Source organism: Macaca fascicularis, chromosome 11, assembly GCF_037993035.2.
Source record: "Macaca fascicularis isolate 582-1 chromosome 11, T2T-MFA8v1.1".
Classification (NCBI taxonomy): Eukaryota; Metazoa; Chordata; class Mammalia; order Primates; family Cercopithecidae; genus Macaca; species Macaca fascicularis.
The window spans coordinates 130147780-130174571 of record NC_088385.1 but is presented as its reverse complement, the minus strand read 5'-3'; the positions used below and the strand labels follow the sequence as shown (position 1 = coordinate 130174571).

General features: G+C 49.3%; 1 protein-coding gene across 47 annotated transcripts in view; it reads left to right on the top strand.

Annotated features, from left to right (window-relative positions):
• PITPNM2 (phosphatidylinositol transfer protein membrane associated 2) overlaps window positions 1–26792 on the top strand; it is a 168026-nt gene that overhangs the window by 99340 nt on the left and 41894 nt on the right. For 34 of the 47 annotated variants that reach the window (XR_012420795.1, XR_012420794.1, XR_012420801.1 and 31 more), the window contains exon 1: window positions 17153–17250. Coding sequence is in view for 36 of the 47 variants with exons in the window: in XM_045366704.3 (XP_045222639.2) it covers window positions 17173–17250 (78 nt within the window). In the remaining 11 variants the exon portion in view is untranslated. Of the gene's footprint in view, window positions 1–17077; window positions 17251–26792 lie in introns of those variants that run through there. The other 13 variants (XM_045366710.3, XM_045366678.3, XM_074008243.1 and 10 more) reach the window with 1 other exon arrangement.

Below are 26792 nucleotides of genomic sequence, written 5' to 3'. Positions count from 1 at the left end.
GGTTGCCCTAGGAAACAAACATACCCACTGTCTATTCCAGGGTAAGAATAGAATGGAAAAACTAGACTGGGCACCATGGCTCACACTGTAATTCCAGCACTTTGGGAAGCCAAGGAAGGCAGATCATTTGAGGTCAGGAGTTCAAGACCAGCCTGGCCAACATGGTGAAACCAGGTCTCTACTAAAAATACTAAAAATAAAAAATAAAAAAAATTTAACCGGGCATGATGGTATGCACCTGTAATCTCAGCTACTCAGGAGACTGAGGCAGGAGACTTGCTTGAATCCAGGAGGCAGAGGTTGCAATGAGCTGAGGTGGCACCACTGCACTCTAGCATGGGCAACAGAATGAGATTCTGTCTCAAAAAAAAAAAAAAAAAAAAAGAATAGAATGGAAAAACGAGAAAGGTGAACTTACATGACCTGCTGGTTCACACGAACCTCTACCTGAGAATTTAGAGTGATCGCAGATGGGTATTAACCCAGGCATTTGCTGGAGCAAATATAAGCCCTCTCTGGAAAAACAGACCCTCATCCTAAGCCTCAAAAGAATTTCTACAAATATCTTCCCCAGAAAATGAGCAGTTCTTAGTCAAAAATAACTGAGTACAAGAGGAGATAAAGCACTAAGAGCCAGAGCCAGCATGAACAATTTACAGCAGAAACAGACTCTGGAGACTTCAGATGCTGCAATATTTAAGCATAGCCAATAAAATAACTGTTCAGTGCATTTAAATAAATAAAAGGCAAAGTTGAGAATATGTGCAGGGAATTAAAAGCTCTAAAGAATGATGAAGCAGATTTGAACAACGAAACAGAACTTTAAGTCAAACATGGAGAAATTCAGAATACAACACAGGAAGAAAAGGAAGCTGCAGAGAGGATAAGACACATACATGGAGAAAGTCTAACGTTTATCTAATTAGAGAGCCAGAAAGAGAAGAGAGAAATAGAACAAAGTCTATGTAAGTGAGATTCAGCCCTTAAAAGGTGGCTAATACTTCTCTGTAGTCCTGGGCTTAGGGCTTGATTTCAGCCCAGCCAGTCAAGTGGCTCACGAAATAGATGCCAAACCCTTTGCCTTGACTCCTCCCCAACCTTGGTCATTTCTTCCTGCAAGAGGGGTATCGACAAGCAGTTTCTGAGAACTGAGAGGCCTAGGACAAGGTGTCAGTGAGGGGTGGGCCTTGAGGATATTGAAGACATTGCCCAAAATCATGCAAGGTCCTTTTCCTGCACTTCCTAACTCAAGGGAATGTCATTTGTACTGTAGTACATGAGAATGTCATCGCTTGGAGTTGGACAGTGCATAGCCTGTGCAGCTGAACACAGCAACCCAGCTATCTCTGATGCCTTTTCTGCCCAGGTTATGTGCCCATGGGACTTTCCAAGTTTGACCAGTGGTTTTTTCCTATGTGTTTCGTTTCCTCCCTGTTTCCCTCCCTGGAGAAGGATGAGATCTGTCATCGGCTGGAGGATTTTATGGCATGATAAAGGGAAGCTAATAGCTCTGTAAAGAAGAGCCAGTTACCTGGGAAACTTTCCAGGCATGTTGTGTTTCTGGCAGCCCTGGGAGGCTGGGCTGTAAAGGCCACACCGCTCACAGTGCTATGGAGCAAGGCCTGGGTGAAGTTGTACAGACACGTGAATGTGCCTGTCCCTACCTCCCCTAAGGACACTGGCTGGGCCTTTCGTTGTCCTCTAGGTCCTCTGGCTCTGCCTGCTTGCTCCCTTCTGAGTCGAGCGTTTGGACCTGGTTATTGGTGACCTAAGACGCCTGGGATTTCTGCTCACCTAACAGTGCAGTAGATCAGGCCTGGGTCACAGCCCAGGAGATAGAGTCTGGGACCGTTCTGCCCTGACTCACTGTGTGGCCTTGTCAAATGACTCAGTCCCTCTGGGCTTTTGTCTTCCCATCTTGCCCTGACTGCTTCTGAGCATTGAGTTTCCAGCGAGATTGTTACAGCAGAGTGTTTATAAACTGAGCTGCACTGAGTGTGTCTGAGAGGGGGTGGTAGTTATACTAAGGGCATTTGGGCTGCCTGGCATTGCCATGTCTCATTCAGGGCCCAGCTTGTGTCTCCCAAACCTGCCCATCAGAAAGTGCTGAGATGACTTCACATACCCCCACCCCCACCCCACACCGTGGACAGCAACATCCAGTTGTCCTGTTTGACATTTATGCCCTGCACATGCTCTTGAGGAGGGCAAGTCTGGCTCCATGAAAAGTCTGAGTCACAGGCGCTGTCAAGAAACAGGGACATGGCAGGGAGTGTGCACTATTCTTGGAGAATCTTAGCTGTGCTAAGGAACAGCTAACAGAGCAGTTTGTAATTAGCACTTTGGCTGCTTGGCGGCGGCGTTATCTGCCTGTAGAGGGTTTTTTTGTGAACATTTGCCAATTACCCTTCTTAAGTACCTACTAAGTGCCAGGCCCTGGCTGCCTAGCACCTCTTGTGAATGGAGAGACAAATGAAAGATGTTGTCCTTTTCTTTTGTCCAGGCACCGTTCTAGCTACTGGGATTATGGCAACAAATAAGACAGACAAGTTCCCTACCCTCCTGTCACCTGTGCTGGGATGGAGGGAGGCAATCTTCAGGTACACAAATCAGATCATTGCAAAGCATGGCAATGGGACTGAACTGGGCAGGAGAGGAAAGCTACACTGCAGAAGGGAAGGCATGGCATTTGTGCCCAGACCTGGTTGATGCCAGGGAGTGAGGGAGCAGCTGTTCCCTGGCCTGGGGAATGGGTGCTTCCCAGGCATGGCAGCAGCTGGAATGGAGAGCTAACATAGTGGGTTCCTAGCAAAGCAAGCATCCATGTGACTGGAGAGTGGTGGTGGAGGAGCTGTGGCTCATGAGCAGGCAGGGCACACGGGATCTTACAGACCTAGAACCTGGAAGTAAACGGAACTGAGGGATGCACAAAGTCCTGTGGGTGAGAGACAGGATCGGGAGGAGACAAGGCAAGGTGAAGGGCAGCCTAGGCACGGAACCCTCCTGGACAAGCACACTTGGGAGCTGTTGTCGGATCTCTCTGGTTATGGAACCCTCAGGCAGCACTGGCTTCTCCACTGTGGCTCCTGTCAGAGCTTTTGTAGGAGGGGTGTGTGTGTGTGTGTGTGTGTGTGTGTGTGTGTTTCAGAGACAGGGTCTTGCTCTGTTGCTCAGGCTGGAGTGCAGTGGCACAATCATAGCTCAGTGTAGCCTCAAACTCCTGCGCTCAAGAGATCCTCCAGCCTCAGCCTTCTGAGTAGCTGGGACTACAGGTACATGCCACCATGCTGGGCTAATTTTATTCTTTTTTGGAGAAATGGTGTCTCACTATGTTGCCCAGGTTGGCCTCAAACACCTGGCCTCCAGTGACCCTCCTGTCTCAGTCTCCCAAAACGGTGGGATTATATGCATGAGCCACTGTGCCTGGTCCCATGTTGACCATTTTTAAGCGTACAGTTCTGTGACATTAAGGACAGTCACACTGTTATACAACCATAACCACCATCCATCTCCAGGACCCTTTCATCTTCCCAAACTAAAACTCTGTCCTCGTTAAACACCAACTACCCATTCTCTTTTCCCCAAGTCCCTAGCACCCACCATTCTACTTTCTGTCTCTATGAATTTGACACTCTAGGGACTTCCTGTAAGTGAAATCATGCAGTATTTGTCCTTTTGTGTCTGGTTTATTTCACTTTGCTTAATGTCTTCAGAGTTCATCCATGTTGTAGCATGTGTCAGAATGTCCTTCCTTTTTGAGGCTGAATAATATTTCCCATCAGGTCCTTCCCACCCTTTTTTTCTCATTAGGTTTTGATGACTCATGTGATATTGGTCTGTCTTTTTTTTTTTGAAACAGAGTCTTGCTCTGTCGCCCAGGCTGGAGTACAGTTGTGCAATCTTGGCTCACTGCAACCTCCACCTCCCGGGTTCAAATGATTCTCTTGCCTCAGCCTCCCGGATAGCTGGGACTATAAGCACGCACCACAATGCCTGGCTAATTTTTGTATTTTTAGTAGATACAGGGTTTCACCATGTTGGCCAGGATGGTCTCGATCTTCTGACCTCGTGATCTGCCTGCCTTGGCCTCCCAAAGTGCTGGGATTACAGGCATGAGCCATTGCACCCGGCCAATTCTGTCTCTTTTTGAGGCTGAATAGTATTTCCCATCACGTTCCCCCCACCCTTTTTTTCTCATTAGGTTTTGATAACTCATGTGATGTCTATCTCCCCTGGAGCCTGGAGGCTCCCTGAGGCCTCTGTCTTGGTCCCCTGTATCCTTAGCACCCATCATAGAACCTGGCCCCTAAGAGGCACTTAATGAACATTTGTTAGGTCCATAGAGTTCAGAGTGATTAGAATTCTTACTGAAAGAGGGGGTTGGCGTTGAGATGACAATATTAAAGACTATATTTGCCAGACTGTGGAGCTTTGGCTTCTAGGCAAATGTTTCCATTGATCCAAGCCACCTAGGGGACTTGTTAAAAATTCTTATTCCCAGGTCTTTCCCTTTGCAGTGTAGCTATTTTGGGCTGGAACCAAGAGGCCTGTATTTTGAAAGAGATATTAACCTTTATTTCCTAGATCATTTAAGAACATTAGAATAAAAACAAGTAACCACTCTCTGATGAAGTTTAAGTGGGGTTTTCCCTCAGCCAGAAGATTTGTACTTACTACAAAATATTCTGAAAGAAAAAACCAAAAATTGTTTCTCTAAATCATGCATCTTTATTAAAAAGCATTAAAGCAGCTCTGTTAGCTTGTGTTGTATCCAGAGTCAGGTGCAGCCACCGTTCACGCATCAATACATAGCTCTAGCCTGGAATATATCACTTAAATTGTGGGGGCTTTCATTTCTTCCAAAGATGGGAGCATCGTTACCTTTTCCACCTCAGGAGATCATTCTGAAGAAGCAAGAATAAAAAGGCTAAAAGCATTTGTAAGTCATAAAATGCTACTATCAATGCTAGGGATGCATATGTATATAAATTGATTTAAGTAAAGAAGATGATGGTTCAATTCTTAAGCTATTTACTATCCTGGCTGTACAGTAAGATACACCTGACTCCACCACTTACTGAGTAATGGGGGCAAGGTGCCGTAATGACACAAAGCCCTGGGTCTCCTTAGTTATAAAAATGGGGCCTTGCAGCACAGAATTATTCAGTCATAAAAAGCGATGAAGTTCTCGCAATGCTAAAACATGAACCTCAAAAACATGATGCCAAGTGAAAAAGCCCAGACACAGAAAGCACATATTGTATGACTCCACCAATAAGAAATGTCCAGAACAGGCAAATCCATCAAAACAGAAAGCAGCTTAGTTGGTGCCAGGGGCTGGGGTAATGGGAAATGACTGCTTAATGAGCTTAATGAGAAACGGGCTTTCTCTTTGGGTGAGGAAAATGTTCTGGAATTTTCCTCTGTAAGTATACTCTGTGAGTATACTAAAAACTACTTTAAAGGGGTGAATTACATGGCATGTGAATTATATTGCAATAAAATACTTAAATAAGTGGCATCACTACATCTAGCTCCGGGGAGTCGTGAGGGTTAAGTCACTTACAATGTATTAATAGGGCCCAAGTGTGTAAAACCATGGGCCAGATTCATAAACCAAGCACCAAGCAGAAGAGTCTGGTTGCCAGATGTGCCCACCAGAGAGTGGGGGCTGTTGGGGTGTGGGGTCTGATGAGACCCTGGCACCATTTACAAGAGGGGACTGTTCACACTGGGAATGCCTTCAGGAAAGGCAGGACTGGGCAGACTGTGTATTTTCTCCTACACCCTCCTCCTCACAGGATGCATGAAGAATGGGGGGCCAGGGTCAGGGTGGGGACTAAGTCTCTGACTGTTCAGCTGCTCTGGCATCTGTGTCTTTAAGGAGTCAACTCCAGTTGACTGTTGTAATGTGGCAAGTTCGGGAAACCCCGTCTTAGGCAGCACAGGGAGCTGTGGGCAATTTCTCTGAGCTAAAGGACTGTGACACCCTCGCTGCGACACCCAGGGAAGGCTGGGTCTGCACCCTGCTCAGCTGTAGCTATTGCAGAAGGAGCCACTGGGGCTCAGAGTGGTGGGCTAGTGCACCTTTGGTACCATGCATAGGGTGGGCTTAAGGAGGCAGGACTAGGGACACTGGCTGCTGAGACTCCAGCATGGCATTTGTGCCTCTCTGGACTTGAGGTTGGCCCCACAGTGCTCCTTGCGGGCTGCACAATACCAGCTGTTGTTTTGGAACAACAAAAATTCATTATTTGCAGCTGATAACTAACAAGCACCCGAATAAGTTGGCTGAGAGCCTCAGTGCTGGAATCTTGCACATGGTGGGCTCCAAGTGGAAGTTTATTGGGAGGTATGTTGGCTGAGTAAAGAGGAGAACCTTATCCAGGGAAAAACTCGATCCCAGGACTGTGCCCACCTGCTCACAAGCCATGGGGAGGCATCTGCAGCCAACATTCAATTCATTTATGTTAAATGCAGGAATTAAGGAAAGACAGAATTTGATGAGAATTGTCTGCCGACTTAGCCACGTGGAGGTCATTTGTGACCTTGACCAATATGGTTTCAGTGGAGTGGGGGTGGTCAAAGTGGGTTGGAAAGAGATCGGGAGGTGAGACAGTGGAAACAGCAAGTATAGCTAAGCTTGAGGAGGATTTGCTATAAAGGGGATCAAGGAAGCGGGATGGTGCCAAGGAGATGGAGTGAGGGGGCTGTGGGGTCTTGTTTTGTTTTTGCAGATATGGGAGCTATAACTTGCATGTTTGAATGCTGATGGTGAATGGGGAGGTCCGTTAGGGAGCATTTTGGGAGAAATGACAAAAGGGCTTGGACCCTAGTGACAGAGAGTTGGCCTTCAATGGGAGCAGAGACGTCCATGCATTGCAACAGCAGCTAGTGGATTGGTGCAGTGGGTCAGTCCATTTGATGATGGGAATTTGAGGAAACAAAGAAGAGTGGAGCCAGACATGGTACACATGCCTGTGGTCCCAGCTACTTAGGAGGCTGAGGCAGGAAAATCACTTGAGCCCGGGAGTTGGAGGCTGCAGTTAGCTAGGATTGCACCACTGTGCTCTATCTAGCCTGGGCAAAGAGTGAGACTCCATGTCCAAAAAAATTAATAATAAAAAAGTAAAGAAGACTCAAGATGGAGAGAAGGTGTAAAATCAGGAGTGAGAAATAGTGAAGGAACTGAATCAGTGAAGAAGGACTGTAGGAGCTGGGCCCTCCTGGGGTGTCCTGTCAGAGTTCTGAAGGCTGGCCCAGAGGAGTAAGCACTCAGGGCTTTGTATTCTCATTATGTATCTTCTCTTTCATCACAAGGGCTTATCACCAGTTCAGGAGTAACCCGGGTGAAAATCTCAGCAGTGCCTCTTACCAACTCTGGTGTCTTGGATGGTTCCGGAAAGCTCTGATTTCCCCGGAGAATTGATCGAGTTGAGTTTTGCTTAGGGACAGGGCCTGCAGCACAGCCAGCTCTCTGCCAATGGGCTCCCAGCCTCTAAGCATCTCAGGGGGCCCTCCCTCCTGCCTGCCCCAGATGCTGGGAGCTTTCACCCCTAAAGGACTGGCCATTGCTAAGGCCAATGGCCTCCTGAAAAACCTCGGCACTTCTTATATAGGAGGATGGTCTGGGTGCTGCTGCTGAAATGGTGGTAGCCTCAGGGAGGTGACCAGGAGTGAGAAAGGAAGGCCTCTGAGCAAACCCCAGCCTACGATTTTGTAGCCACAGCTTAGACCCTAACTGCTGGGGCCAAGGTCCCCTCTGGGTTTGTTTCTGTTGTCACATCTGAGCCTCCTGTGGCATTTTGTTTAAGGGCCCAGCCTTATTTCAGCCATACTCAGTGTTAAATTAGGGGAGCACCAACCCTGGAGGCCAGTGTGGTAGTGGTAGTAGCTCCATGACCAGCAGGGTCCCCAGAGGACCGAGGTGGGAGGTGAGTTCCAGATAATTCTCCTTCATGCCATGCTCATCATCTTGGAGGCTCTGAGTTTCAAGCTTATTTCCTCACATGCACATCTGTGCCCTTTTCCACCCAACTGAGGGTGCTATGCTGACAGCCACAGCCAGGAAGGAGGAGTCATAAAAACAGAGCTCCCTTGCCTTGCCGCAGTCCTTAAGCAGGATGCGCCCTCTCGGAGCCTGCTCTGTGGTCTGCACCACTGCTTCCCTGGGGCTGTTGTTTGGGTTGAGGCATTACATAGAGAGCCTCATAACTCTACCATCCCACTCCTGCTCCTGGAGCTGCAGAGCACTGCAAGCCCCACGGTGCCCTCAGGTGGCTGCTGTGCTGTGGGGTCTGGTGGCCAACTTCTGCAGTAGCTTGGCAGTTGCCCCAGCTTGGCACTCCAGGCGTACAATGGTGAGATTCATGACTTTCTGTGGGATTTGGGTTAACTGCAGCAGTGCCCAGGGCTTTAAGGCTCTCTGGGATCCCCCTTCACTGCCCAGGCCAGCGTTAGAGGAAGGAGTCACGTCCTACTTAAAGGTGTCAAGGAAACTGTGGGGGGCAGGGTAGGAGCTGTGTCCTCCTGCTCAAAGTCTCCTTGGTCCTTGCCCCTTCAGCCTGGCCACCCCTGCCTCATGAACCTGAAGCTCTTTCTGTGTCGCTTTTCTCCTCTAATGCCTGGAGGTATGTGGCTGGGTGGAGGAAGAAGCTGGGAGTCAGGATCCTTGTTCCCAACCCAGCTCTCTGCCCGTTTCCTGAGCCTTTGTCCCCTCATTTGTAAAGGGAGGGTTGGCCTGCAGCAGGGTCCTCTGCTTGTTTCTTAGCCCAGAAATCCTTTCTTCAAAAGAAATCTCTGCTGGAAGCCCGGTGTCTAACACATAAAGGTAGAACTACTCTAGGGCAGGGATTGGACGATTCTGTGGGTGTGTGACTTCTCCTGCTTTCAGCTTCAGGACACAGATAGGCAGCTGATCAGTGCTAACCTCATAACACACCTGCAGAGCAGCCACACACTCCCGCAACCCCAGCCCAGGCGTAGGGGCTGGTTGCTGGACACAAGGAACAGCCTCTTATCCCTCTGTGCCGCCTCCCATTTATCCAGAGCTTTGGGTCCCTGGATACACATAGATGGTTGGGGGAAGCCTGGGGAGCCTTGTCTGGCTGCATCTGGAGAAGAAGTGCTTTTACCATTGCCTGCTTCAGATCCTGATTGGGGCCCAGTAGGTTTGGGAAGCAGAGAGCAGAAGGAAGCTCTCCTAGAGCAAGAGGCAAGGGACTCAAGGGAGGCAGAAGGAGGTTATGGATACCCGCAGTCCTGAGTCCCAAGCCCCCAGACCTGCTGGCAGCTCCCTTGCTTCCCACTGCTGCAAAAGCCGGAGCTCCCGCTGGCCTGGCTTGGAGTAGCTTCCAGATTTAATAGCCAGAATGCAGCTGAACTGCATTTGGATGGATTCCATCCCCGCTTGACTTTGCACAGCCTCACTCCTAAATTCCATCTGTGACGTCAGACCCCTTCTAATCACGGAAAAACAGATTAAGTTCTGTAAATTCAATTCTCGTGCTTTCCCTCCCAGTCAGGGTGTCTCATGGCCTCTGCTCAAAGGAGCTGTCCACCTCCCTGCTCGGTCCACCCCACCTCATCCTGGGCCAAACCCCAATAATCCACTTCATTATTCATCTTCATCACATGCCTCCAACCTGGCCACCCCTGCCTCATGAACCTGAAGCTCTTTCTGTGTCGCTTTTCTCCTCTACTGCCTGGGTGGTTCAGGAAGATCTCTGGGCTCCAGCCTGGGAGGCCCAGCTGGTGCTCTGTGTCTTGGTGGGAAGCCATGCCCTTGAATCTTTGGGTGACATCCCTCATAGCTCTTGTTTGTCTGCCTGTGCCTGGAACCCTGGTCCGGGTGCAGCCTGTACCTCGCGCCTTGCCCACGGCTGGTCTCTTGCTCCATGGCCACCCTGAGTGGCCCCACTCTGACATGGTCTGGCTAGGTGTTTCCTCAAAGACATCAATGAACATGGGGCTGGGGGTTCTTTCTAGGGTCGTGAATGCTGGGGTCTGGAACCTGAAGACTTTTCTAAGAGCCAGGGCCCAGGTGCCACATTTGAAGCCCAGCGAAGAGTCCCATCATCCCTGGAGCAGAGCCATGTGGGCTGTGCGTGTGGGCGGCCACCCAGACCCCTTGCCTGGCCTTCTTCCCCGAAGGGCCTCTGGAGACCTGTATGTGTCTTTTTTCCTCTGGCTGTGCCAGGCCCCAAAAGATGCCCTGTAGACAGCAGTAAAACCTAATTCTGTCTAACCCATCACGACTCCAGCAGAGACGAGATGAAATGTGTGTCTGTCTCGTTTGCACCCAGGCAGCCAGACTGGGTGTAATGAGATTGTCTGAGTGAGGGTTCAGCTTCGGGCCAAGGGGGCTCCAGGGAGAGACAGACACACAAGTCACACTGCTCTGATACGAGGAGGGTCTGCCGTGTCCCTGGCCTCAGCTCAACCAGGGAGAAAGTGAGGAGGACTCTATCTCACCCCAGCAGGCCCGTGTCTTGCTGTAAGGCCAGCCAGCACCACAGCAGGGCTGCTCCTCCTTCAGGTCTGGGTTTATTGTCTGCACCTGGGGGTAAGCAGCCCTACCAGGAAGCCCACAGGCCCTGTGTCTCAGGGACCCGCCTTCCAGACCCTGCTAGGGACAGCAGTGCCACCTTTTTGCTCGCTCCTGGTAGTTGAACACTGGTTGGAAAAGGGCTGAGCACTTCATGTGCATCATCTCATTTAATCCACAGACACCCCAGGGTGTCTGTGGGCAGGGTGGTTCTTACCCCCAGAAGACAAAACGAAAGATCAAAGGATTAAGCAGTTTGCCCACAGTCACAGCTGGGAGGTGGCAGAAGGTCTAGCTGATTATTTTATTTTAATCACAACACTACCAGCCCTTCTCTGTCTGTTTACACACACACCACTCAAATGCTGCAGCTGCTGCCTTTTGAAACATCAGGTAATAAAGTGCAGGTAAAAGTTGCCCACAAATTCCATCCATCTGATGGAACCCTCTCTAGCATTCAGTGAACATTTATTCCATACTCTTCATCCAGACATATACAGAGTAGTAATAATCTTTTTTTTTTTTTAAGTATCATGTTCTACATGAATTTTTAAAGTAAAAATTAAATTTAATGTTATTTGAATTTAACCAGACAAATGTATCAATTTTCATGTATCTTAAGTGAAATGGGAGTTGCTAACCTGAGGAAAAAGATTTCTTTATTGTAAGTGATAATAGTCCTAAAAGATTAAAGGTAAGAGAAAAACTTTTGAAAATAGCTTGATTGAAGTATAATGACATACCATACATATACTCATTTAAAGCATACAATTCAATGGTTTTGGTATATTATTGATTTTTTTAAATTGTGGTAAGTATATATATATATATCATAAACTTTGCCATTTTAACAGTTTTTCAGTGTACTATTTCATCGCAGTGAGTATATTCACAATGTTGAGCAACCGTCACCACTACCACTTCCAAAGCTTTTTTATCACCCAAATAGAAACTCTGTAACCATTAAACAGCTACTCCCATCTCCTCCAACCCTAGATCCTGGTGACCTCTAATCTATTTTCTGAGAGAACAACTTTTAAAAGGTTAAAGTCATTATTTTTTTAAATAATAAACTTTATTTATTTTTTGAGACAGGGTCTCACTCTGTCACCCAGGCTGGAGTGCAGTGGCACAATCTTGGCTCACTGCAACCTCCACCTCCCAGGCTCAAGGGATCCTCTCACCTCAGCCTCCCAAGTAGCTGGGACTACAGGCACTCCACCACACCTGGCTAACTATTGTATTTTTTGTAGAGATGGGGTTTCATCATGTTGCCCAGGCTGGTCTCAAACTCCTGACCTCAAGTGATCTACCTATCTTGGCCTCCCAAAGTACTGGGATTAAGGCGTGAGCCACCTAAACTTTATTTTTTTAAGAGCTGTTTTAGATTCACAGCAAAATTGAGTGGCAAGTACGGAGTTCCCATATGCCCCTTCCCCCACTCTCAGCATCCCACACCAGTGTGCCCTATTTGTTACAATGAATGAGCCTGCAGTGACATGGCATCACCCAGCGTCCATAGATTACATGAGGGCTCACTCTTGATGTTGTACTTCATATGGGTTTGGACAAACGTGTGAGGACATGCGTCCGCCATTGTAGTATCCCACAGAGTACTTTTATTTCCCTAAAAATCCTCCATTCTCTGCCTGTTCATTTCTCACTAATTTTTCTACTTCATGAACCAACTTCTATGCTATGAAAGTTGAGGAAACTATATTTCCACCTTTGTTCTTCTGCTCCAGATTTGTCTTAGTTATGTTATCATTTGTGTACAGTGTTGAGGTTTTGATATTCAATTCAATCACATAATTGCCATGATTTCAAAAATATCAATGCCATGTTCATCAGGATTTCTCCATTTATGACCTCATTTTGACTTATCTTTTTGGTTAGTTGGATTTCAACATCAGATAATTTTTTCTTTTTTAAAAAATTGTATTTATTTATTTTTGAGACAAGGCCTTGCTCTGTCATTCAGGCTGGAGTGCAGTAGCGCAAACATGGCTCACTGCAGCCCTGACCTCCTGTGCTCAAGCTATCCTCCCACCTCATCTCCCCAGGATGCCGCCCAGCCATGCCAGAGGTGCATGGTGGGAGGCCACTCGATGGAGCCCCACGTTCCTGCCCTGGGGCCTTTGCTCATGCTGTTCCTTCTTACTGGATTGAGTCCTTCTCACACCTACCCTCAGCTCTGCCCTTAGCTTCCCTAAGTGTCTGGATTACAGGCATCTGCTGCCGATGCCCAGCTAATTTTTTTTAATTGTATGATTTTTTGAAGAGACAGGATCTCACTGTATTGCCCAGGCTGGTCTTTAACTCCTGGGCTCAGGCAATCCTCCTGCCTTGGTTTCCCAAAGTGCTGGGATTATAAGTGTGAGCCACTGTGCCCAGCCAGGTAATTATTTTTTAGAGGACTTTAAGGATGTCTAAGTCCCTAAACTCATGCTTCAGAGAGCCCCACCTTATCTCCCCAGGATGCAGCCCAGCCATGCCAGCGTACATGGTGGGAAGCCACTCAATGGAGCCCCACGTTCCTGCCCAGGGGCCTTTGCTCACGCTGTTCCTTCTTACTGGACTGAGTCCTTCTCATACCTGCCCTCAGCTCTGCCGAGCAGAATCCCATGGATCTCAGAGAGCCTGGCTCTGCCTTCCATGAAGCCTTTCCTGAGACCCCTCTGGACTGAGTGACTTATCTTGTTTTCATGACACTCATGATAACTCCAGAAGTCAGATGGTATTATCCCCACTTTATATATGGAGAGACCGAGGCTCAGCAGGTACAAGGGCTTTTCCAGGAGGTCACACAGCTGGTAAAGGCATTGTGAGGCTTTGTAGTCAGATCCCAGAGCGAGCTCCAAACTGTCACCTCCCCTCACATTCTGTGTCACTCTTAGAGTTTTGAGTCCTCTCTCCTATTAGTCACCCGTGCACTTAACTGTAAGATATAGAACCATTTATTTGTTCTTTCCTTCTTCCTATCCATGTCTCTACCTACTTACTTACCTCTACAGCTCTTTAGTTCCTCGCGGGCAGAAACACGGTTGCTTTTCCCTAAGCCAGCGTTGATGGAATTGCATCCTGAGCACTTGCACTTTCTGATGCTCTTCCACCATGTGGCTGCTGCCCCTGCACAGTCCTAAGCTTTGCCCCACTCCACCCAGGTGCCAGGAGCCTCCAAGGGGCCTCTGGGCCCTCCAGGTGCGTGTTCCCTCTCTGTCTCTGTCCCTCTGCCTGCACGCAAAAATATCCCAGCGGAGCTGTGGACAGCACCTGTGCAATTACAGCTCATCTGACAGCTTGTCTGTGGGGGAACATCATTAGGTATCTGTTCCAGACACGTGCTTACAGAGCCTCTGAAATCAGAGACCCAAGCCAGTGTCTGGGTGCTGGCTCAGGCTGTGAGATTTCACCCCTGATTGTTATTTGAGGAGATGGAGACATTTAAGGAACATGGTGAATCTGGCCCAGGGGGTTCTGCCTTGCTAGTGCCTGGTGGGCCTGGAATCTGAGAGGATTGAGAAAGGACTGATTTGCATGGGGATGAGCAGGGCAGGTCATGTACTCTGGAGGGGTTAAGACTCTGAAAGGGCAGAATGCTTAGACTCCTAAGGTTTCTGAAGAACATTTAGAGTCTGTGTCTGACCATGCTGTTATTTAGATGACTAAATGAGACTTGCACACTCTGAGTCGCTGCATTTGCGCCACAGTAAAGGAGCCCACCTGAAGCCCCACAGAGGCAGGGTGGGTACAGCACGTCACACAGGTGTGCTGCTTGACACCAAGCCCCTGCTGTGCCTTCCTGGTTGGGCGATTCTGGGACTTCAATGAAGAACCATGTAAAGAAGCTTCAGAAACAACCCCCACTGAACTTCAGTTTTCCCTTCCTGTCTCCAACCCTATTTTTCTCCAACTTCCCTCAAACATAAAGTTGTGTCTCCTTTGTGTATGTAAGTTTCCCAGATCAGGTGCCTGTGCTACCCTCCCAGCCAGCTGGAAGTCCATCCAGGTGCCAGGTGTCAGACTTGGGTCCCTTGCTACTTTGGCTGAGCCAGCTCTTGTTTCATACCTCACAGGATAAAGTGCAGCCTGGGGACTGTAGGGCCATTGCTTCTCTCTCCTGTGGCCTCAGCTTCCAGCCAGGTTTGAGGATAGACAAGTGGGCCTAGGCAGGTGGAGCTGAGTCTGGGAGTATGGGGAAGAACTCCACAAGGCCTCAGGCCCTAAACTTGCAGGTCCCATGAGCTATTAACTAGACCCATTGACCTTGAAGAGGGTCAGCAATGGTCTCTTTTCACTTGAGCACAGCCTCTGGGGGGCTTTGGGGTTGATCAGGGATCAGAAAGGTTGGCGGACAGGTTGCAGGAGAGGGGAAGCCCCTCCTAGCAAGAGTCCTTCTGGATATAGCAGGGCCTGGAGCTACCCCAAGGAGGGGAACAGGGCAAGGAAACTTCCCAGGGGGATTTCTATGTCCGGGTGATGTTGCTCAGCAGCACCGTGGGGAGTCTGGGTCAGAGACCTCCAAGGGGAAGTCAGGGTCTGGGATCCAGGGTTATCTTATCTACAGCCAGCAGATGTTGGGTGCAGTTTCTGGAGTATATAAAGTATCTAGGCTCTAATTGGCTAAAAAAGAGCTTCACTTGGACTATATTTAAAGCAATGGATGTGAGAATTGGGTTCTTTTTTAATAGAGAGGAGGGTCTTGCTATGTTTCCCAGGCTGGTCTTGAGCTTGCTGGGCCTCAAGCAGTCCTCCTGCCTTGGCTTCCCATAATGCCAGGATGGATGTGAGAATTTGAATGGACTTCAGGCTGACGTTCCTACCTGCTGTGAACTAAACAACTGGGGGCCACTGTTTTAGGCCAACACAAGGGATGTCTTTATCAGACCTTTCCTCTCTCTGTCTCTCTCCCTAAGTGGCTTATTTAAGAACTTCTTTCAACCCTGTCTACTGGTATTCCTGAGAGTTCTCGTAAATGTTTTTCTCAACCTTGTTAGCTACCCAGTAATGCTTTAGCACCTGGGTGATGCTCCAATGTCCAATAGAGAGCCATACCCCGGGGAAGTCGTCTGACTGGCCAGGCCCTTGCTTTTATCACTTAGCAGGAGTCTTGCCCGTTGTCACTGTGAATCCTCCCTGGCTGCGGTCCTTGGAGTAATCTTGCGAAAATACTATCCTTAGCCGGGTGTGGGTGGCGTACACCTGTAGTCCCAGCTACTCTGCAGGCTGAGGTGGAGGGATAGCTTGAGCCCAGGAGATCAAGGCTGCAGTGAGCTGGGATTGCACCGTTGCACTCTGGCCCGGGTGCAGAATGAGACCTTGTCTTTAAACAATAAATAAATATAAAATTTATTTATCGTCCATCCTGAAAACCTTCCCTTGGCTTCATGTTAACAATATGTGACCTTTGGAGGTGACCAAATGATATTTATGGCAAAACTTCAGCCATCTAGAGCTTGGGTTTTAAGGCGTGATTTCATTTTCCAGATAACTGAGTATGAGCCTCTTCCAAGCACTAAGTTTTCTTTTCTTTTTTTTTTTTTGAGATGGAGTTTCACTCTTGTCCCCCAGGCTGGAGTGCAATGGTGCGATCTCAGCTCACTGCAGCCTCCACCTCCTGGGTTCAAGTGATTCTTCTCCCTCAGCCTCCCAAGTAGTTGGGACCACAGGCTCCTGCAACCACCCACGGCTAATTTTTGTATTTTTAGTAGAGACGGGGTTTCACCATGTTGGCCAGCTGATCTTGAACTCCAAACCTCAAGTGATCTGCCTGCCTTGGCCTCCCAAAGTGTTGGGATTACAAGTGTGAGCCATTGTGCCCAGCCCGGTTTAAAAAAAAAAAAAAAAGTGATTGCTTAGGGGCAAATCTTCATCAAATATATTCTTTGTCACTTAAATAGAGGTTGCTATGAGTGCACTCTCTGCTTATCTTGTTTCATCTACTTCCCAGACATAGCCCAATGGAAGGAATAAAATAGATGCCAATAAATGTTTCTTATTGGATTGAACTGAAACCAAACTTTAAATCACTCAGAGTCTCCCCTTGGGATGCAGTGATGTCATCTGCCCCTAATGGCATGGCTCAGACCACTAACTTGTGAATGTCTTATGTCTGTGCTTCTTAGTTTTATTTGATCTGCCTGCTTTTCCGTGACCAGCTATCATTACTTGCTGTGTCAGTACCAGGGAAATAGATGCTGTAGCTTGTTAGGATTGTGAGTAAAACAAGAGCAGTGTTCTTACCCTGGCCCTTGCTAATGGAGTGACAATTCTTTACTTCCCCGTGGCTGTTTATTGATCAGAGAGCTTACACGCAGCCTCTCACTTGTACTTTTGGTAGCTGTTAGCAAACAAGAAAAATAAAGGTTGGAAAGGAGAGAACCTGCTCAATTGAAGTTGCACTTTTGGATCATGCCTGATCAGAGCCCAGAATTCCAGCCTCAGGTCTAGACAGGGCCTTTCCTCTGTGCTACGGTATTCACCAGCCTTTGCAGAAAGTGACTGTTCTATTCTGTCCTCTCTGTCTCCCAGGGGTCCTCGGTGAATTTTGTAATGGTTATTTAAGGAACCTTGCCTAGAAGTCCCAACTTGCAGTTCCCCATCGACGGGAAGGCTTGGACTCCAAGATGATTATAAAGGAATATCGGATTCCTCTGCCAATGACCGTGGAGGAGTACCGCATTGCCCAGCTGTACATGATACAGGTGGGTCATGGGGCAAGGGTGGGTCATGGGGTGAGGGTGGGTCGCGCCAGCGCACAGACACCACATGTGGGTTAGGTGGAGTTGTGGCCTTCACAGTCCCAGAACTTCCTGGTAAGTGTGAATTGTGCTGGACCCCTGGCCTCTAGGCACGGTGCTAGGCACACAGGGCACACTATGGGCACATGGCATTGGATTGCTTTCTGGCACTGTGTCCTACCACCTACAACGCAAACACTTGCCCTTGCATTCAGCACCATTATCTCCCTGGCCCAGACGTTATCCCTGTGTTTCCCTATGTTTCAGTTTGCCTGGGCTGCCATCACTAAATACCACAAAGTGGGGGCATAGAGGAACATACTTCCTCACAGTTCTGGGGGCCGGAAGTCCCAGATGAAGGCCTGGCAGGTGCAGTTTCTGATGAGGGCCCTCTTCCTTGCTTGCACATGGGCACCTTCTCCCTGTTTCCTAACATGGCAGGAAGTGAGCAGGCTCTGGTGTCTTCTCTTTTTCTTTTTCTTTTCTGTTTTTTATTTGTGTAAATGTATAGGATACAACTGTAACTTTGTTGCATGCACAGATTGGAAAATGGTGCTTGTAGGGTATCTGTCACTCAAATACACCATACTCATTAAGTAATCCCTCATCTTCCACCCTTCCTTTTCTTCTAAGGACACCGGTCCCATTGTGAGGGCCCCACCCATATGATCTCATCTAGCCCTGATTACCACCCAAAGGCCCCGTCTCCAAATACCATCACACTGGGGGTCAGGCCTTTTGGAGGGACACAGATATTCAGTCCATAACACCCCATTCTACAGACAGGAAGGCACATGAGGCCCAGAGATGTTAAATTCTTGCCAAGGAGCACAGGGCCTGTCTCCTAGTTCCCAGCTCCATGCTTTCCTCACCACCCTGACTGCTTGCAAAACAGCAGTGTCAGATATGTGGCTCACTTACAGACGCTCGCAGGAGTTTGAGGATGACAGGCTCCTTTGACGAGCCAGAGACTCTTGCTTAGGAGACACCTCCAGTCTCCCTACTCAGTGCCTGACCAACCTGGAACACAAGACCTGGCTGCCTCTGGCTGACCCAAGATGGGACCACTGCTCCCACTTGCTGCGGTCCTGGCTACAGTCCTTTCTATGTAGAGGTTCCATCCCAGCTCTCCTGCTGGCCTCCTGTCCACACTCAGTGCCTGGCATGGCCTAGCCCGGCAGCTTTCCTCCAGATCATTCCCTAGCCAAGGCTTGCAGGCTTGCACCCTGGGTCCCTGGGTGTCTTTGGGCCTCCCACACTTATCATGAACTTGCTGTTGGCCTGGCTCTGGCTCCTCTGGGCATATCAGTGCCTCCAGTCCCTGCGACCCAGTGGGGCTTGCCCTCCTCCAGCTTCTTGCTGTACAGCCCGTTAATTACAGCGTCAGACTGAGTCGTTGGTGTTGGGGAGAGGCTTCGGCAGGCAGGGCCTCTACCTCCCATCCCTGGCTTCGCCTGTTGGGCTCCCACCTTCCACCCAGGTCAGGGGAGGTAGCTATGAGCTCCCAGCAGAGCCTGCAGCCCCAGCTACCTTTTGGGAGGAGCTTGAGGAAGTTGCATGGGTTTGTGGGAGCCTTGGCTGGGAAAAGAACGGAAGGTGAACCCAGCGTCTCTGGGGGGCTGTTTCCTCTGAGCTGCTTCAGAAGGGCCACTCAATTCCCTCTTGAACCACTTACCCCATAATTATTTCTAGAGAGTGGAGAGAGAAGAAGAGGCTTAAATCAGCCCCCCATCTCTGAGCACTCTGGAAATAGCTCAGCCTATTCAAGGACCAGGCTGATCTGCCAATGCTGCTGTTGTCTTACTGCTTCTCAATTCCCACCCAAGCCAGACAGCAGCCCCTCAGCTCCACCTGGCCTCCTGGTGGCTGTCAAGATTGGGAGGACTGGCCTCCAGCCCCTAGGAGATCCCAAAGCTGTTCTGGGCATAGAATCACCTCTGGGCTCCTCAAAACACCTGTCACTCCAGGTTTTTGCTGTTGTTGTTGTTTGTTTGTTTGTTTTTTGTTTTGTTTTGTTTTGGTTTTTTTGAGACGGAGTCTCGCTGTGTCACCAGGCTGGAGTGCAGTGTTGTGATCTCGGCTCACTGCAACCTCCGCCTCCTGGGTTCAAGCAATTCTCATGCCTCAGCCTCCCAAGTAGCTGGGATTACAGGCACACGCTACCACACCCGGCTAATTTTCGTATTTTTAGTAGAGACGGGGTTTCACCGTGTTGGCCAGGATGGTCTCGATCTCCCGACCTTGTGATCCACTCACCTTGGCCTCCCAAAGTGCTAGGATTACAGGCGTGAGCCACCACGCCAGGCCACTCCAGGGTTTTTTTGAACACTTATCCTTATGCCTCCAATGAATGTAATTGTTAAGCATCATATAGTTCTCTGTTAGATGCTCAGACCTCCCTGCACCTGTGCAGCCAGGCCCCGTCCATCTAGCCGACACATGCAGTGTCTTTTGAGAAGCTCCATTGATTAGGATTGTGGCAGGATGGAAACATCTCCTACCTCACACATCATGAGCAGCAGCACTCTCATGAGAGCCTGTTAGACAGATGGGCATCCTTCCCAGCTAGGGAGAGCCACCATGGCCTCTAAGGGCTGGCTGGAGTTATTGCTGCTGCTCTGAGCTTCCAGAGCCTTTCCCTGTGCCCCTTCTGAGTGAGCAAGCATGTGTGCACACATCTGCTTTCCTGTTAAAAAAGAAAGGTGAAAGAAGCCAGGTATTGCCGGGAGAGGTGCTTCTGTGACAGGCGCTAGCATGCTTGGAGGGGAGAAGGGGAGATTGGGAGCGAGGTTATTGCTGTTCCTGCTCAGGCTGGCTGGCTAGGCAACTTTCCTCTGGGCAGGCCTTGAGGCTGGGAGTGTGGGATAGACAGCTTGGTGATGGGGCAGGGGGTCTGCTGCACATCACAGGTGCTAGTGCCCTGCACCTGTGTCCTCTGTGTTCTTGGTGTGTGCTGTCTCTGGCCTGAGGACTAATTGCTGTGTCTGAGGTGCTGCTGCCCTCACGTTGTTACCAGGAAGCCATAGGTTCCTGCGAGAACTACTGACTGGGAAGTTTCCCATGTACTTAAGGCCCCTGCTGGCCAGCCCTGCCCCAGCTGGGTCTTAGACAGGCAGATGCATCGCTGGGTTCTGGCCTCCACAGCCCCCAGTTCGAGCTCCAACAAAATGAGCTCCAAGACATTGCAAGCCTGTGGGTCCTGTGCCTTCTGAGGGGCAAGGCACTGGCCTGCTTACTGTCTGCATGGACGGGGCTCAGGTTGCCAGCTCTCTATAGCATTTGGAAGAAATTCTTTTGGGACTAGACGGTTTGGGCTTACTTGATTGGGTGTTGTCTTGTTTTGCTTTTATTGAGGTGAAATTCACATAACATAAACAACTATTTTTAAGTGAACAATTTAGTGGCATTCAGTATACTCACAATGTTGTGCAGCCACTAACTTTACTTCCAAAACACTTTCATCACCCCAGAAAGAAACCCCATATCCATTAAACAGTCACTCCTCATTCCCGCTCCCCACCCCCTGGCAATCACTAATGTACTACCTGTCTCCCTGGGTTTGCCTGTTCTGGATGTTTCATACACATGGAATCCTTCACTGTGTTGCTCTTTGTGTCTGTCTTCTTTCACTCAGCATCATGTTGTTGGGGTTCATCCATGTCAGAGCATGTGTCAGTGCCTCATTACGTTTTATGGCTGAATCATATTTCATTGTATGAACAGATCACATTTTGCTTATCCATTCATCCATTGATGGACATTTGGGTTGACATTAGCATACAAGTATCTGTTTTCAATTCTTCCTGGTCTACACCTAGGAAGGGAATTTCTGGGTCACATGGTGACGCTATGCTTGATGTCTGGAGGAACCACCAGACTGTTTTCCACAGTGGCTGCACCATTTTACATTCCTACTGGGAATGTATAAAGTTTCCAGTTTCTCCACATCCTCACCAGCACTTACTGTCCTCTTTTTAAATAAATGCTACCCTAGTGAGTATGTTTTGAAACAGAAGAGTCCCCAGGTTATCTCAAGGGTCCTTCTGCCCGTCTTTCAGACCAGCCCACATGCTGCGTCCTTCTCGGAGGCTTTTCTGATCTCCATGGGCAGCATGAGTGATTTCTTTCCCTGAATCCTTGCAGTTTCCTGTTGGTCCCACGCCTGGGCACCTAGTGCCTTCCACCTCTTTGTGGGTGTCTGTCTGCTTACTGCTGGACAGTGAGTGTCGCAGGGCAGGGTTTAGGTCTGTGGGTCTGTTTTCCCAGTTTCTGGCTCATATCCTCTTTGGTGTACATGGGCTGCTCCTTCCTTCCTCACCAATGGCTCTAGTGCACACACACACGTGTGTGTCCACACACAACATGTGTACATGCAAGCACAGCCACCTATGCATACAGGTACGTACACAAATACATGCAGACACATGCACACACCTACACAGACACGTGCATGCACACAGCATGTGCACATATGTGCACATGTATACATGCACCTACTCAGACACACACACACACACACACACACACACACACACACACACACACACACCACTAGACCCAAGGGGCTAGTGCTCCTGTTGGTTGCTTTTTCTTTTTTTTTTTTTTTTGAGACAAAGTCTCACTCTGTTCCCCAGGCTGAAGTGCAGTGGTATAATCTCAGCTTACTGCAACCTTTGCCTCCTGGGTTCAAGCGATTCTCCTGCCTCAGCCTTCCAAGTAGCTAGGATTACAGGCACCCCCCTCCATGCCTGGCTAATTTTTGTATTTTTAGTTTCACCATGTTGGCCAGGCTGGTCTCAAACTCCTGACCTCAGGTGATCCGCCCACCTCGGTCTCTCAAAGTGCTGGGATTATAGGCATGAGCCACCACGCCCGGTCAGTTTCTTTATCTGTAACTTAAGCTAGGCTCTCAGAGAGCATAGTTTCCCATTTTACATATGGGGAAATTGAGGCCCACAGAGCCAGGGTTGGAGTTCAGATCTCTGGGCTCCTAGGTGGCCTCTTTGGGACCCCTAGTAGGCCAAGGGAGGCTGCTGCCAATCTCAGAGGTGAGGGCACCCTGGCAGGCTGAGAGGACCAGGAGGTGCCAGTATCTAGATTGGGAAGGAGGCAGTATTGGGAGGGATCTCCCCTCTCACCCCCAGCCTGTGCTGTGGCTCTCAGGCCTGAGGGCAGAGCAGGTGGGCAGGAGGGGAGAGGTTCAGGACACCCTGACTTGGAGACTGGAGGCATGACCTGTGCCCTTCCTGTCACCAAGACCCCTACTCTCAGCCCGATTTCCATCTTGAGAGCTTTTGCCCCTCCCGCAGGGCTGGTGTGAATGCCCCTCCTCCAGGCAGCTTCCTCTGCCCCTCTGGGTCCTGAGGGCACTCATTCTTCTCAGCCCCACCTGCCCGTCTGTCCCCGCTCTGGCCTTTTTCTAACCCACGGTTCCTAGGGCTCTTGTCACCGTAGGGTGATGGAACTCAAAACTGTGAGCATACATCAGAATCACCAGCTGCTCCTTTACATGTGTACAGCTTATTGTATGTCAGTCACACCTCAGTAACACTGCTAAAAAGTAAGTGGAAGTCACCAGACTTTCCTGTGCCCTGCCTGTGCCGAGGGCCAAGTTGCAGAGGGGGATGAAAGAAAGTGTTTCCCGTTCTCTGGGAAGATAGATTTCACATACGTTTCGGCACAGGCTCAAGGGCACAGTCTGCACTGGCCTCCTGAGATGGACAGGCCTTCAAGAAGGCTGCTGCATTTTTGTGGAAAGAATAAGAAGAAGACCTTAGTTATCATTTTCCACTTGTGCTGCTTGCCAGCCAGTGGCAGCTAGGAATAGGCCTTCCTCTGTGCGAGCTGCCCCACTGGAAGGTTGTGAAAAAGATGGGCTGGGCTCACGTGTCAAAGTGCCTGGCACCCTGCTGGAGCAGCACTCAATATACACCGTGTTAAAGGTGAGAAAACAAAATCATCTGCCTGGCTGGGAGAGGGCCGTCCATCCGAGGTGTTGAGCGAATGTGTGCTGCCAAGGGAGTGGCCGGAGGTGGCCTGGCCAAGACCCTGGGAACGGCTGCTTTCAGGGGTTTCTAGGTCTTGGTTTTTCTTTGCATCCTCCCCCAAACTCCTTCATCAGCCCCTGGGGAGCCAGGCCTGTCTCTGCTGTCCAACTGCCACCGTCTCTGAAAACAGCACTGCAGCACTGTTTAGGGGAATGGTCGGCAGGGACAAGGGGGTGGCTGCTCATGTGGCAGAGATCAGAGTGACTCGAGAAGAGCTTGCTCCTACGTGGCATGACTGAGTAGCTGTGCCAGGAGAGGCCTGCCCCCTTCGGACACCATCGCTGGTGGGGAGCCAGAGGTCAGCTTGGGGAGGACTGGCTGCCCTTGGTGATGCCAGCTTTGAAGTTCCTGGTGACAGTTGGAACTAGAATCCATTCTTCATTCGACCAGTCTTTCCCTAGCATCTATTTCACGAAATACCAAAGTGCTGTACAGAGGGTCCCGTCTGGGTCCCAGCGGCTCTGCCACTGACTGCAGCCCTCACACCCCTCCACAGCCCACTGAATCAGTGTCCAGCAAGTGATCAGAACCTGCTTTAATCCTCACGATAACCTGCACAGTTGGTGGTACTCATCCCCATCCCCAGATGACAGCTTGAGGCTCAGAGATGTCAAGGAACTTGCCCAAAGGTGCATAGCTGGCCTAATGATACCAGTCTGCCCAGAGATGTGGTGGGCTGCCTTTTTCACATTGCTTTTAGTGGAGCACTTTGAGGTCTCCTAGTCCACCCCTTCTCTGAAGTTCCAGCTGTTGGAGGTTACATGCTCTCCACCCTGTCTGATTCTGAAGCCAGTGCTCTCCCTTTCACAGCTCTGCCTTCCAGTGCTCAAATACTCAGAACTACACATAGCCCAGGGTCACCTGTGGGCAGCAAGGCCCGGGGTGCTGGGGTCAGCATGAAGAGTTGCCATACACTGGGGAAAGTGCTGGTGACTGAAGACGTATGTGGCCAAGGGCTGGGTGGTGGTGAGGACCCCACCTGCCCCACTGAGAGATGAGGGACAGGTGGGAGGCCATCAGGGTAGTGTGCTTGTTTCTCCAGCAGGCAGGCTGAAGCTCACTCACAGGAGGCCATTGTGGGCACATGCCCCACTGGTGACCAGTGTGCCCCCCAGAATCTGCATCCACCTGCAATCTCAGAATGTGACCTTATTTTGAAATAGGGTCTCTGAAGATGTAATTTGTTAAGGATCTTAAAATAAGATCATTCTGGATTTAGAGAGGTCCCTGAATGAATGACTATTTTCCCTATAAGAAAAGGAAAGGACCGAGACACAGGAAAGATGAAGCAGAGATTGAAGAGATATAGCATGGGCCAAGGAGCACCGGGAGCCAACAGCAGCTGGAAGAGACAGGAGGTATCCTCCCCAGAGCCCGCACAGGATGCTGCTGGGTGAGCCTGCTGTCCTGAAAAAGGCATGAAGTCTGCCTGAGTGGGCAGGGGCTTCTGCGCAGCCACCCAGCAAGGCCAAGGTGGAAGGGACCCTCCTGGACCCTGTCCTGGCTCCACCCTCAGCTGCTGGTAGGTGAGTCACCAGGCCTCTGCCCAAAGAGACTCCTGCAGGCAGCTCTGAACCCCCTGTCCTGCACACCTTCTCACTGAGCCTGCCAGCATCCCAAGTATCTTACTTCTTGGTGCTGCCATAACAAAGAACCACAAACTGCAGAGTTTGAAAGAATAGACATTTATTCTTTCACAGTTCTGGAGGCCAGAAACTGGAGAGGCAGGTGTCCGCAGGGCTGCACTTCCTCCAAAGGTTCTACGGGTAGACCCTTCCTTGTCTCTTCCAGCTTCTGGTGGCTCCAAGCATTCCTTAGCTTGCGGCCACGTCACTCCAATTATATCGGCAAAGACCCTATTTCCAAATAAGGTCACATTCCAAGGGCCTGGTGGGGACATTCCACCCATTACACCAGGGCATGGGCAGATAGGTAGTCCTGTCTCCACTTATAGTTTGGAAATTGACACCAGAGAGAAGCTACTTGTCCAGGAGAGGGAGTTGGTCAGAGTTGGGACTAGAGTTCATTTATTTGTTCAATAAGAATTTACGGAGCACCCACCTTATGCTGAGGTCTTTTCATTGAGGCACCTTGGTGCTATGGGCTGAGCAGGCTCTGGAATGACACAGGTCTGAATTCATGGCCTGGCTGTGCCATTTAGTAACTGTGTGACCTTGGATAAGTTTGAGCCTCTCATAGCCTTGATCGTCTTATCTGTGACTTGGGGGTAATAGTACTAATACACCTTTCCTAAGGGGATGTTGCAGTAACCAACATCCCCTTAGGAAAGTTGGAAGGGGACTTAGTTGCTCTGGGCCATGGAGATATAGCACATTTTTGTGCCTTAGAGAGGCCTGTGCCTGTATATGCATGTGCATCCGTGTGCCTACGTGTATGCACACACACACACACACACACACCTGCTGTTCAGGAAGCTGACCGAGGATGCCCTTGGCTAGCCCATCATATCTCCATGGAAACAGATGCTCGGCTTAAAGTCGCCACTGCCTCAAACATGAGGTTTCCTGCATAAGCAGAAAACTGAGCTTTTGGACACTAGGAGGGACATTCGTGGCAGAGAGATGCTTAGAGGTGACCCATCTCTCTCTCACAGTGCCAGCGAGGCCCCTTCCTGCTTGCCACATTTGATTTTTTTGATCTTAGTAAGTGCAAGAGGCAGGATTGGTTTCTGTTTGTTTTGTTTTATAACAGCTTTATTGAGATATAAGTCACACACCACATGACTCATCCATTTAAAGTGCACAGTTCGGTGATTTTTAGCCTATTCAGAGTTGTACAACCGTCACCAGAATCAATTTTAGAACATTTCTATTACCCCAAAAAGGAAATCACTATTTTCACCCCAGCCCCAGGCAACCAATAATGTGCTTTCTGTCTCTATAGATTCCACTATTCTGGGCATTTTATATAAATGGAATCATACAATATGTGTCCTTTTGTGTCTGGCTTCTTTCACTCAGCATAATATTTCCAGGTTTCATCCTTGTCGTATCATGTGCCAGTGCTCCATTACTTTCTATGGCCAAATAATATTCCATTCCATGGTAGGCCACAGTTTGTTTACCCGTTCATCTGTTGGTGGACATTTGGGTTGTTTCCACTTTTTGGCTACAGTGAATAATGCTGCCATAAATATTCGTGTATAAGTTTTTATGTGGACATATGTTTTCCTCTTCTTGGATATTTACTTCGAGTGGAATTGCTGGGTCATATGGTAACTCTATGTTTAACTTTTTGAGGAATCGCCAAACTGTTTGCCACAGCAGCTGCACCATTTTACGTTCCCGCTGTCAATGCACGAGGGTTCCATTGCTCCACACCCTGAACAACACTTGCTGCTGTGTGTCTTTTTAACCGCCCCAGTGAGTGTGAAGTGGTATCTCATTATGGTTTTGATTTGCATTTCCCTAATGACAAATGATGTTGAGCATCTTTTCA